The following is a 14,145-nucleotide window of genomic DNA, read 5'->3' as shown; positions in this document are numbered from 1 at the left end:
TTCCCTCAAAAACTCTTCCTACACACTCTGACTTACAAGGAGGTGCCACCTCAGACTCACAGCATGAAAGGCAAATGACGGGCAGAGTTATAACAACTGATTTTACGTATGAAAAGTACACATTAAATGCAAGTTTGGTGTGCATATATCTGTTCAAACCCAAGGAGAAATTCAAGAATTTTTTAGGTGGAGCTTAACCAATTTTTTGGTGTGTTTTTGCAGCAATTAGGAACCAAGTAACGGGAAAGTTTATTTTGAATGAAGACAACTATGTTCCAGATTCCAAAGTGTTTATCGACATGGGGGTAGAATGGGATTACCGGAATGACGACAACAGAGAGACCGTCCAAACTATAGGGCCTTTGCCTCATGGAATTGTTATTCTGGTGAGTTAAATAAAACAATACATTTATGCATTTGATAAGAAATAAAGACTGCATTGTCAATTCTAATGACAGATCTCTAGCAATAAATGATTACGTTATAACATTTTTTATCCTAAATTTGTTGTACAGCAGCAAGTACCATGTCATAGCGAAACAACTCATTTTGGTTAACAGCTCACAAATTCACAAATAGTTTTTAAAAAGTGGGATTTCGTCTGGTTATGTAGCAAGCTGCCTCAAGGCAATGGCATTTAACATCCTAATACGGAGTTCAGTGTTACTATGACGAGAAGATCTTCCTCTATCCATAGCATGCACATGCGCACAGAGCCCATTTTCTTACTGTTAATCATTATTCCAATTGCCCTCATCTAAGGGCATTGGCTCCGGGTCTATCTTTCTCCTCCTTGTCCTAACGGATGAGGTGATAACTAAGTGCATAAACAAGTTGCCACAGGTCCCAAGAAATAAATATGTGACAAAGGAAACATATTGTTCGAGTTAAGATCACTCAATACATGTGAAACAAAATCCCTTGCAAAACCTCCTCCCACCTGTAAGTTATAATGCATCATGAACATATAGGGAGAGGGCCAAGTTGCTGCATTGCAAATACCTTATAGAGTGGATGCCCAGGCAAAGGAACTCTCAATGTGTCATAACTTGTGAAGATTGCTGACAGGATCCATCTACTCAGAGTAGAAATAGAAGGGTGATTTTACTGCCCCATGCCCAAAAGTAGAAAACAGAGCATTTGTCCTGCTGATAAAGGCAATTCTATTTTCATTGATGGTTTAGTGCTATATGGACATTCAAAGGAATAAAAAAAAGCAGATGGGATCTTAGTAAACCCATAGAGGTTTGTAGGACCATATTATCAGACACATTCTAAGAAACGATTCCTTACATAGTTGGGCCCCAGCTCTCCCAATCTTCTCCCTGAACAAGTTGCCATCAAGAATAATACTTGGGTGTAACAAATTTCAAATCTTCATTTAACTTTTTCTCAAGACCTTAAGGATCAGTCAGAAAGATAGGAAGGCATTTAGCAGGTCCTGCAGCTAGCCCAGGGTTAAGGCATCCACTCCCTACCCCTTGGAGATTGTGTGAGAGAGCCTTAATTTGAAAGAAGGGAAATTGGACTCAAAAGGTTCAGCCATGGCTGACTGAACTGAGCTAACATCTTCTGGAAAAATGGGGCACAAACTCATTGTTATTGAGCTAAGGAACACTCAGCAAAGCTCCCTCCCACCCTGTCTACCAGCCTATTCTCCTCCCTGGAAGGTATACTGCTGTACATAAAAGAGATTGTCTCTGCCCAAAGGAAAATAGCTGGGGCTAGGGAGGGTACTGATGTATTCCTTGAGCTGCCCTGGCAGTTCCCGTAAGAATGATCTTTATCATAGTTTCATTGAATACAGACCACTTGATCTGAAGATTGTTCTGAAACAGTAGTCTGGCATAAATATTGGATGCCAATTGCAGACTGTCCTCCAAGACCACTATCTCTTAACCATGGAGTTTACCAGAATCTCTCCCCGTCCTCTGTGTCTGGCATCTGTCGTCAAGATCTTGGGAGATGGACGAGAGAAAGAGACTCCTTGGTTCAGATTTATTGGAGGAAACCACCAACCCAAAGATTCACAGATCTGGGGAGTGACAAGAGCAAAAGTCTCGTAGTCCATGGACATTCATCACAGTTTGAAAAGAGATGCTGAAGTAATGACTATAGATAACAGCAAGACGACGGAAATACAACTAGGGTGACATCAATCAGCCCTCCCACATTCAACTGTTCCCTGGTTGTTGCCTGCTCCTTGTCAAACAGTGCTATCCCTTGAGATTTTAATTTGTCCATTGGTGACCCCCCATGGTCAATTTGAAAAATCACCCCGATGAACTGGAGACTTTGGGCCAGATGCAGATGGGACTTCTGTCAGTTTATTACACATCCCAAGCACTGTACCATTTGGTATGCTTTCTGTACCTCATGTGGTATGGAAAAAGGGGAGGCAGAAATTAACCAATCATCACCCTCCCAAGACATGATTTATTTTAGTTAGTTCTATAGAGCCGTTGTTGTGATTTGGAGATGAGGTTGTCCCTCCTGTTATGTTATGTCTAATGTGCAGAATATAAAATTAGTATGCTGGATCATAGTGGGAGTAGAGGCTATACTAAGATTGGATAAATGGTTGAACATATCTACCTGTTGTTATTATTTTACTGGCAGAAATATGGGCCAAAAACCTGTATATTATGGTTTTAGCTGTTATAGGCTCCCAGCAGTTTTACTAGTTATAGCTTTCAAAGAAGCTTTGGATTGCTATATCAAGCCCATCCCAGTTGAAAATACTGGATTGTCGTATCAAGTTGATACCAGTTAATAATGCAAATTTTAAGGTATTCTATCTTGTGTGATCAAATGATTTTAGATTAGTTATAACTCTTTTTTATAAAGAAGATTTTTCTGTTAGGGATAATTGGGATTTTGTTGTACAAATATCTGCAGTCAGACACCCTTTCTAACGCCATAGAGTTGAAAATACAATGGGTGAAGTCTGGTCTGGAAATTCGTCAAAATGGGTAATATACTTCATCAGGTAATCGTAGGCAATCTAGACCTGGTTTTGGACTGTCGATCCCTTGAAATATGCCCCAGTTCCATCATTGAGTGTTTCGAAAACTTGAGTGCCAATACAAAGGCCTTACTCCTGAAGCAGTTGGGAAATCCTAGAAAGACACCGAGAACCTGGTGTGATGTGGCTTGTAGAAACACTTTCCAGGTTATGGCATGCATTGAAATCTACCCTAAGGAATAAGGATTAAATAGTGTCCTGCAGAAGGGGCTGTAAAATGGCTCAGAAAAATGGAAGGCTGGCCAGCAGCCTGAAACATGGGAAAGGTTGGTAAGCTCCTGTAAATTGAAAGACGCCTAGGAGTTTTTACAGGTTATAAATTCAAATGAATTCTCCAACACACCTGAGGTCACTGGTCTCGAATATTAAATTATTCAAAACACCTAAGAGGTCACTGAGCTTGACTTGCATTCTCCAAAACACTTAGGAAGTTACTGGGCTTGAAAATGTATCCTGAAGAATGGTTAACTCACTTCAAAAAAGATTTGCTGCCCCCCTGATAGCATTAACAACCTTTTTGAGCTACCTTTCCTATTAATATTATGTTTACTTTGGAAAAGGTGAAGCAAGCATTAGTCAAAAGCCCTTCGAAAGAGAGCCCCAGGACTTTATGGGGTCCCTGTGCACCTTTACAAAGACAATCTTGAGTGCTGGCCACGCCTCCTAGAAAATGGCATAAATGCAGCCTATAAAATGGGACTTCCTTCGCCTTGGTTGTAAGCAAATATTACGTCAGTGTTTAAAAAGGAAAACTGACAGTATCCAGTATGTTCCTATTTCCGTATTAGATTCTATGGTAAAAGTTATCGGTAAAGTTATCCTTGATGGGCTATTGCTCTGAACCTTGGAGGTGAAGATTCTGTTGGAGTTTCACTATGAGTTTAGTACAGGCTTAGGAACACTGGAGCAATGTCTTGACTTGCACTTGCTGATACGTAAATATAAAGCCGCTAAGGGTAACTAACATTTCTCAGCCTTTATTGATCTTTTTTGAGTTTATATAATGCTAACTGGTCAAAGTTGTGGGAAATCATGCTTTCAACGGGTCTGGATGGTGGGCTGGTATATTTTTGTGTGCCCTCCATTTCCATTTATCCTTCTCAGTCAGATTTGGGACAGGCAGGGAAAGGATGAATCTATTCTCCCTGAGACAAGACATCCACCAGGGTTATGCACTACCCCTAATTTGTTCTATATTAACATACTTGATAGTGCAGAATATTTTTTTGTGTTAAAAACTTTTTATTGATCATTCTAAAGAAGATCAACAATAGTAATATACAAATGAAAAAATATGCATATAATCACATTTAAAACATATAACAACAAGAATACTAAGAATATAAAAAATGGCAGTAAGAATCTAAGAATAAAAAATCAAATATATGTTTTATAGAAAAAATAGGAAAAAACAGAGGAAGAAAAATAGAGAGTAATAGAGAAAGAGAGAGGGAAAAGAGAATCAGGAAGAATAGATAGAAAAAGACAAACCGAGGAAAAAGAAAAGACATAGAAAGGAGAAAAGAAGGTGAAAAATGTTTTTAACATGAAGTGGGGTGAGAAGAGAGATATGTAGCAAAAGATAGCCAATACAGATCAGATTTAATTTTCTGTTGCACAGATAATTAAGAAACTGTGGCTATTCTATGTTCATCATAAATAAAATCCACCATGTGATACAGTCAGCTTAGACATGTCCTTCCAACAAAAAGGTATAACCTTGGAGGCAATTGCTAGAAAAAGATCAAATAGCATAGGGTTAGATGCAAGATGTTCAAAGTCAGGGGACATAGTCCCAAACAAAACATTGTGAATTGAAAGATGAATATTGCATGGAATAATCTTCAAACATTTTAACCAAATTATTCCCCAAAACTTGAAAACAGGAGAACAATAATAAAATTAATGAGTTGAGGTACATATAAATGTAGAATAAGACCAGCATAATGGGGAAGAACAGTGAACAGATTTAGAGATACATTCAGGGGTAATAACAGCTCTATTATAAACACAAAATTGAGATTGGGTAAAACTTGCAGCATTACCCATTTAAAAATGTTTAAGCCATATTTTATCCCAAATGTGAATAGGAAATGAGATACAAAGCTTAGTTTCCCTAAGTAAGTGAATGAAAGTTTGGGGTCTTATAGTATATGGGGATAATAACATGTTATATAGATAGGCAGCTTTGGGTGTAGAGTCTTGAGGAATGTTATGCAACGGTGACAAGAGTGTGAGTGATAAAGTGTCAGGAAGGAAATCGTTAGTGGATAGAAAGGATTGAAGAGCTGAAGATATTAGAGTTTGTTCCTGTAAAAAAGAGCTTGGTAGATTATATTGTGATTGTAAGTGGGGAAAAGGAATAACATAATTATGGTGTGCAAATTGATGAACAAACATAATACCTTTCTCCTTCCAATGTTTAAAATTCAATGATTTGCATCACAATTTGAAAAATTTGTTGTAGCAAACACATGAGGTAAGGTAACATTGATAAAAATCAAATGCTGCGAAAAACATTGTATATAACAAATGATGAGACTATATTAGGATAGGATTTGTAAAAATAAAAGTGCAATTGGTCATACAAACTACATCATTAATTGAAAAATCTTTCAGTAAAGAAATGTTAAATACAATCCATTGTGGTGTGGGAAAATCTTGAAAGTAAGCATAAAATTGTTGAATTAAAAAGGCTGAGTGGTACTGTTTGAAATCAGGAAATCGGACTCCACCTTCATTCTTCAGATGTTTTAAGTTTAGACAAAGTAATGCATGTGTGCTTATTGTTCCAGATAAATTTAGTACAAACAAAATTAATTGGAGAGAAGTGGGACAGAGGTCCTTTGTAAGGTAGCATAGATAATATATAAAGAACATGTAGTACAAGCATCATTTGATGGTGTTTAGTCTACCCTACCATGAAAGATGAAGAGGGGACCATGATGAAAGTAATTTCTGGAGTTTGAGTTTTGATGCAGCAAAAGTATAACTGATAGCCTTCCAAATAGTGGATGAAAACCAAATGACAAGGTACTTGATTTTTGAAGAGCACCAGGTAAAATTAGTATACACAAACATATATAAATAACAGGGGAATTTCAATGGTACAGTTTCAGTTTAATAGAAATTTAATGTATAAACCAGAAACATCAGAGTATAATTAGATTTTTTGTAAAAAAGGTTTAAAGAGGAGATAGGATTAGACATGTGTATTAAAATATCCTCAGCATAAGCTAATAATTTAGTTTAAAGAGCATTATGTTTAAAACCTGTAATAAGTGTGTTACAATGAATATGTTTGAGACAAAGAATAGAAAGCAAGGGAGAGAGAGACCATCCTTGTCTAATACCTTTATGTAAATGAGAATAAGGGGAAAATGTCCATTAAGAAAAACACTGGCATGAGGACCAGAGTACAGTAGTTTTATAAAGGAAAGAAATTTAGGACCAAAGCCAAACCAATGTAGAGTAGTAAATATACATTGCAAATGTATGCAGTTAAATGCCTTTTCGGCATCAAGAGATAGAGTCATAAGAGGGGAATAATACTTCTTACCCAATGTAAGAATGTTTGAGAACTTTCTAGCTTTGTCAATAGCAATTCTACCCTTAACAAAGCCAAATTGGTCAGACTTTACAAGTAAGGGAACAATGTTTTGTATGCGAGATGATGAAGGTTTAGCAAATATTTAACAATAATAATTAATTAATGAAATAGGGCAATATATTTTACAAAGTGTATGATCTTTGTCAGGTTTAAGAATAATAACTATTAAAGCTTCTAAAAAAGATCAATTGTCTTTTGAATCCAAAAGAAAATAATTCTAAGTTCAAGTAATTTAGTGGCACAAATAGAGGTAAAAGACGAGAATAGTGCAGCAGAAAATCCATCTGGGCCAGGAGCCTTAGTTTGTTTAAGGATTTAAAAGCATCCATGATTTCTTGAAGAGTTATGTCAACTTCTAATGATTGAAATTTTCCGGACTCGAAGGAGGTTTAGGACTGCCACCAAATAAAGTATGCATGTCATGTTCTGAAGTATTGGTGTCATCTGAATATATTATTTTATAGTATTGTTGGAAAGTGTTAGGAATATCAGCATCTGAAGATGCAATGGTGTTATTGAATTAATTCCGAATAGAACCAATATTTTTACATCAGATCTAATTTTTAAATAATTAGCTAACAGTTTGCCTGCTTTATGTTGACCTTTTGATAACATTTTAAAGATGATATTACAAGCATTAATAGTGGTGAGTTTATTTAGGACAGACTTGGCTTTAATTGGTTCATGTAGGACTGACAAAGATTTGGAAGTAGAGAAAATATGTTCTAGTGTTTTAATTTGCTGTAATAACGTATTGTACTGGGCATTCACTATTTTTTTCTTTTTAGTTGAATAAGCTATAGCGAAGGCTCGAAACGAGGCCTTGAAAGTATCCCAGTTGTTATGCATTTATGTGTCACTAGGTAGACTAAATTTAAAGACTTCATTAATAAAGGCATTAGTTTCTGTAATAAAATGATCAGATAAAAGGAAATTATTGAATTTCCAAGAGCCAGCTTTAGTTTTGGCAATTGAGAAATAAAAAAAAGATAAAACCGGGGCATGATCTGAGATAAAAATGAAGCCAATTACTGAGGATTGAATAGAGGGGAGTAAGGGTTTAGGAACCAAAATATTATCTATTCTGTATCTGGTGTGATGTACATTAGAGAAAAATGTAAATTAGCATATATCAGGATTACAAGTTTTCCAAACATCAAATCATGGACGAGTGGCAATGGCAGTTTTAAATGACTTATGGTATTTATCAGGATGAAATTTATATTTATATTTCCTATCAGTAAAGGGATCTAGTCATTGATTGAAATCTCCTGCCACAATAAAATTAAGACTATTAATAGAAGCCAATTGTATTTTGATACTGTTCTAAAAATCAGGATCAAGTCTAACAGAACCATACATTTTAAATAAAGAGATCTGTATATTATGAATTGCAACCATAAACAGGACCCATCGTCCATTAGTGTCACATTGTGATTCAATTTGTGCATGTAATATTTCATGAAAAAGGAGGGCTACACCACCTTTATGATTGATAGCAGGTGAGTAAACAACCTGGTCTACCCATTGTCTTTTTAACTTAAGCGATTCAACATCATTACAATGAGTTTCTTGTAATAAAGTAACATGTGAGTTAAGCTTAGACAAATGAGAAATCACTGTTTGCCTTTTGACAGGGTGTCCCAAACCACAAACGTGCCATGATTTATTTGAAACATATTGGATTTCACTGATGTGTTGCTCCATATCAAACATTTTACTCTCCATAGCAATCCATTGATCCTCAATTTGTTGAAGCTTTTCATTAGTGGCATTTAGGAAGGGTTTTAGGCCCCTCGCCTCATAAAGTACAGTTTCCAAAACAGAATTATGAGACAACATGATGGGTGAAGGGGGATAATCTTTTGCTCTTTTAGGTTTTGTGTCATGGGAAGATAGCTTAAAAGCAGCGAGAAGATCACTGGCTATTTTAGCCTAGTATAATGGGGTGATGTGAGATCTTTTGGAGAGGTCTTAGCTTGCCCATACATTATGATGGCAGAGTGTAAAAATACATAGGTGAGGAAAGCGAAGTGTAGTAATCCCCAAGATGCAGAATATAAAATAATAGATTATAATAGTACAAGTTCAGTTCATATATAAAACTCCAGGAGCAAAGAAAGCACAAGGCAGCATATAATCCAGCATTGAAATGTAAAAGGCAATGTAAATAGATAAAAATATTTATAAAACAGAAAAAAGGAGAAATGTAGCAACATAGGTTTATTCAATAATGGTAGAAAGTAAGTGGAGTATTATTTGAGGTGTGAAAATGCTGAGATGTTGTTTAGTAAAGGAGCAGAGAGTCTGTCAGCACTTTGTAAAAAAGAGAAACATGGAAAAACAGCCTGCATGACATTTCAAATAAAGGGTGTTGTGCCGTGCTGCTGCACAGCTGATAAATTGAATGGCATGTAAAAAATATTAAGCACAACATTTTTACTGAGCAGTAGAGGGCTAAGAATGCTAGTGGGATGCTGATTAAATGGTGGTTGCTCGCATATGTGGCTCCAGAATGTAAAGAATGCACCAGCAGGGTTTAAAACCAGCTCACGGTGCTGCAGGGAGTATTCAGAGTATCCGGGATGTTTTTGCAGGCTAACTCCCACAGTGAGTGGCTGTATGACAGATAAGAGCTCCGCACCTTAAGGGAGATCAAAAGGTTGTCGCCATCTTGATCAGCGCACAAACCACAGTACAGAAAAATTAAGTGTACTCCAGAAAATGGAAGACCGGATTCAGGAATCAGACTTGATTGGGGCTAGTGAGTCCAATAAATAATGCTCAAAGCCAGACAAAGGGCTTAAACAAAAAATCCAAAGCAATGGAAAACGGGTCAGTGGTTTCATGAGACTACACTGAGAAATGGGTAGAATAGTTTTGCCAGACACTCTCTATCTGCTATCACAGTTTCTGATTCTGTGTTATTTGGTACTTGAAGTGATAATTCTTTTTATATGTGTTTTTGTAGCTTTATCGTGTAATTATAATATAACATGACATAATGTAATAACATGCAAGTTACATGGATAAGTAGAAGTAAAACAAAAACGTCTTGCTTTTTATTAAAATGTGTGTCTTGTTTTGTTAGGTGATTCCTCACGGAGATGCCAAAATTTATATGACCTACAAATACATGATTCATGAAGATTTGATGAATGTTGATAGCAACAATGTTGTAGAAGAAGATTTGATGGTGTATGAATGGGCTTTGAAAAAATGGTCTCCATGTTCAAAACCCTGTGGAGGAGGTAACACAGTAATACTTTTATAAAGTAAAAATTCAATGTTTTTAGTGACAGATCAGTATGATCCACCCTTATTTATGCACTCAATTAAAAAAGTTATAAAATGTGTTTCATTTGTGAATGTGAAAACATAAATTAATGTTAACTTTTGGATGTAATGGCTTTTGAATGGGTAGTCGGCTGTAGTTCATTGACATTTACCCATGCACACTATTGCAGGACTTCAGCAGTAATTTCACATTAATTACAGACAGTTATTAAAATATCTTTTATGTGCCTCCTGAAGTGGTAAAGTGAATGTTTGGTCAAATGTTGTGATAATTGGGTGTTTTATTCAATATCCGGGTAAGCTTAAAGGATCAAGGCAAGGATTCTGGCTTTCTTTTTTAGAAACCCAGTGACTTCTTACACCTTAATGAAATAAGAGTGGGCTAGACCGGAACACTGATGTAGAAAGAGAGAGACATTTGTTGAGTCTTTTAACAGGTTCAGTGTTCTGTTTAGGCACCATTTTCTATCCATCCTGCCTCTGTTGTACAAGCAGCTGCTTTGGCAAGTGCCTTTCCGGTGCATTCAGATCCACTGTAAATTCGTCTTCAGCTGTTCCCTCCTTGCTCAAAGTCTGACATTTTGCCACTTAAAGCTCATTTAAAGATAGAGTCAGAGAGATATGCAGTATTTTGTTTATGTTTTCTATGAGTACATTCTCACAAACACATGACAGCATGTGTGTGCAGTTTTAAATTGCCATGTTGAACCGCGAAAGTGAAACTTCTTGCCAAGCCTAAACCTTCCTTTTTAATACATATAAGCACCCCTAAGGTAGGACTGGACAGCCCAAGGGCATGGTTCAGTGTGTTTAAAAAGTAGGACATGTACTTTTAAGTGTTTCATGTCCTAGAAGTAACAAGCGCATACATTTGTTTTTCACTACTGTAAGGCATATCTCTCCCTTAGGATAACATTGTAATTAGCTTGTAACATTTTAGAAGTGTAATTTCAAATTGGGAAGATATAAGACTCCCCAAGTTTGGTCTTTCTGGAATCACAATTTAAAATCACAACTTTTGATGAATTCAGATTTTAAACTGCAATTCTGAAAATTCCACTTTTAGGAAGGTTTGGCCCAAGGGCAGCTGGGTAGGGCCCATCCAGCTAGGAAGAAACGAGCAGAATGATTGACTGCGGCACGCAAGGAAAGAATAATCCTGGAATGTCAGTGGTCCTGGTACACGTCTTCGAGTTGTGCTTGAAACTGAAATGAGAAAATTGCAACATTGCATCTTGATTAGCCCGTTTACATAAACGTAGTCGAAAATCCTGCCAAATAACCTGGTTCCATCTCCCACTGCTAAGCTACGATCTAAGGAAAATAGCAGCACCACCACGACTGTCCAGATTTATCAGACACGCTCAAAATTAGTCAAAAATAGGCATAACAACTGGCAGAGAATTTGTTTATAATTAAGTCCTCGACATTTTGCCATTCACAAGATCTACAGAGTTTATCCAGTCCTAAGGCCCTGAGGAGAACCCCACAACTGAGATGGGGCTCGAAATGCATCGGCGTTAATTTCTACTGGGATAGAATATGAATTGATAATTTCTTAACTGTTGAGAGCAAGTTTTAAGTAAAAGGCCTTGCCCCAGCAGGCTAAAAATGTATACCAAGTAGGCAACAGCCCTGACAGTAGAGATGAATAGCTGTAAGGAATAATCACCTATATGGCTGTTGCTTTGAATATTGACTTGATTCAACTTGAATGCAATCTTGTTTATGTTGTTTTTCGTAAATATTGTTTGTGTAAACTGTATGTTCTGTGCATTTTGTATATATGTGTAAAGAATTGGTGAAGGCGGTGTGTCTTATGGAATGACATGCTCTATTGATGAAATTAACTTGCAAACAAAAGTTCAAAAATAAGTAAATAAATACATAAGACTTCGAATCAACAATAGTTTTTAGTCTGTTGAAACAAATACAGCACCTTAAATGGGACGGCCTGGTACTTTTTTGTTACTTAACTTTTAGGAATGTGGCATTTTCTTACTTTAGCCATTTGGTGCCTACTGCATGTCTCTAATAGCATGCCTGGGTTGGGTGACAGCTGGGCTTAATGCATTCCCTCTAGACAGGCACACACAAAGGAAGCTTAGGTGTGACATGATGGTCCATCTGTGTCCTGTTAGGCCATGCTGGGTAGGATGGGAGGGAGGAGCAGGACACTTATACCTGCTGTGACCTGTCCACATACAAAGGGCTGCCTAACTCTGTGTAGTGAGTCTGGAGCCAGGGCAGGAAGAGAGGACTTCTGTGCACTTCAAAGACCCTCATTTGAAGTCTCACCCACTTCAAAGGCGCTACTGTGTATAAGTGCTGGACCTTTGAAACCTGTGAAGAACTCTGCCAAGAGGATGGACTGCTGTGCTGCGGCAAGGGGTGCCACTCTGCTGGACTGCTGCTCTGGAGGAACTGCTTTTTATTCTGTGTTACCCTGCTGGCAACTACTCTCTGCCCTGCTGAGGGAGGGCTGGACCCATCTCACTTGAACCCAGAGTGACTACAAGGGAATTCTGACTTATTCCCTTATTCCCTGTTCTAAGTCTCAGGGACATCAACAACTTTTCATCAACCTGCAACAGTACCTGGACTTTGCTTGGTACACGTAATGTAAGAAGTTGGCCTGATATATGATGCTCACTAGTTCTAGTGATCACCTTGTATCAGTCCAAACAACCCTTATGGAGATTGGTTGTAAGTCAACGTTATAGACCAGCTATCCTAATGGTAGCATGGACAAAGCAGTCTTAGGCTAAACTCTTTTGGCATGTGAAGCCAGCTGTTTAACCACAATATAACCCCTTGAATACCAGATGAAAGGACACCACACAGGTTGTTATGAAAATAAACAGTATATGTATTAATAACAACACCTCTGAACTCTTTATGAGGTCAGAGGGCTAAGCACATGACAATCTCTTACGAAAAATACGATAAGTTGCACAAAATTACAATGGTGCCCTAGGGAAACGACAAACCATATACTAAGTAAGTGGAATGTGAAAGTCGATATAGGGAAAGGAGTTGTCCAGAGGCTGTAGGATCGTTGGGACCATGCTACACTAATTCTAGGTAAGTAATAGGAGGCCCACGGAACGTGTGTGCAGAGTGTAAACTCACACGCGAGATGCGTAACAACGTCTATGGACAGTACAGTTCAAGTAAAAAGGTGAGTACGGACTATCCTGACTAGTTAGGACTAAAACGACTGTGAAACGGGACACTAGGACAGTTAGACTACACTTGGGCACCGAAATGCTCTCATTACTTCACCCACGGCCTGCGGGTGCATAGGTGCCAAACTGTGTCGGGTTCTCGCGTTGAAGTCAATGGAGCCTGAAAGAAAAGATGCTGCAGGCGACCAGGTGGAAGATGTCCGGTGCGATCCAAGGGTGGATCCGTGAAGAAGAGGACCTGAAAGCAGAGGGGACAGTGTTCAAAGTCACTAGCCAGTGACCGGTGTGGAACCAGGAAGGAACCAGGTGCTGTCGTCGCGATCAGGTGAAGAGTGGACGCTTGACTCTGCAGCCACGTGGACCAGGAGGTGTCTTCGACGACCAGGATGGAGGCACGAGCTGTCCCACGCAAGCTCTCGCTGTCGGCGGTGTCGGATCCAGGATTGGAGTCAACAGGCCTTGGCAAAGGCAACCCACGCGGTGAGTGGAAAAGACGTCTGGTGCAGACTAGGAGAGTCCGGGGTGCCCCTCTTTTGGAAGGGAGCAAGGGCCAGTCTGGAGCAACCAGACCAGCAGTAAAGATTCAAAGGTTCGTCATCTAGGAGGCCACTAGCCAGCCGGCAAGTGACCAGACAACGCGTCGAGCAGCAAACAAGCAGAAGGGCCCCACGCAGATCTCGTGGAAGCTGGAGGGCTGATCTTCGGTGCAGGGGCTGCTCGGGGCTGGGGCTTCTCAATCTCCAAAGCACTTAGTCGAGTTTACCTCGGGAGTCGTGCTGGAAGCGAAGTGCAGTTTCTTTCAAGATGGCCGGTCCCACGTGTCTCGTCGCACCCACGGGTCTCAGCTTTGTGGCAGATGTGAGTTGAGGTCGGAGAGGTCTGGGAATCTGGGTCTCGTCGGGCTCTGAAGTCTGGATGCTCGAGGGAAGACGACAAAGTGAAGCCCCTGGACGCTTGATGGTGCCTGCAGTTGCAGGGTGGACACTCCTTGTCCACAAGGGAGATTCTTCAGTCTTCTGTGGAGC

The 14,145-nt window shown here is 38.8% G+C and overlaps 1 protein-coding gene across 1 annotated transcript in view; it reads left to right on the top strand.

Moving 5' to 3' along the window:
* ADAMTS2 (ADAM metallopeptidase with thrombospondin type 1 motif 2) overlaps positions 1 to 14,145 on the top strand; it is a 1,744,160-nt gene that overhangs the window by 1,555,334 nt on the left and 174,681 nt on the right. The window contains exons 16-17 of the mRNA XM_078653324.1: positions 223 to 386; positions 9,727 to 9,886. Of these exons, the coding sequence (XP_078509450.1) occupies positions 223 to 386; positions 9,727 to 9,886 (324 nt within the window). The remainder of the gene's footprint in view (positions 1 to 222; positions 387 to 9,726; positions 9,887 to 14,145) is intronic.

This window comes from Lissotriton helveticus, chromosome 7 (assembly GCF_964261635.1).
Source record: "Lissotriton helveticus chromosome 7, aLisHel1.1, whole genome shotgun sequence".
NCBI classification, from domain to species: domain Eukaryota; kingdom Metazoa; phylum Chordata; class Amphibia; order Caudata; family Salamandridae; genus Lissotriton; species Lissotriton helveticus.
This window is presented reverse-complemented; position numbering and strand designations above follow the sequence as displayed.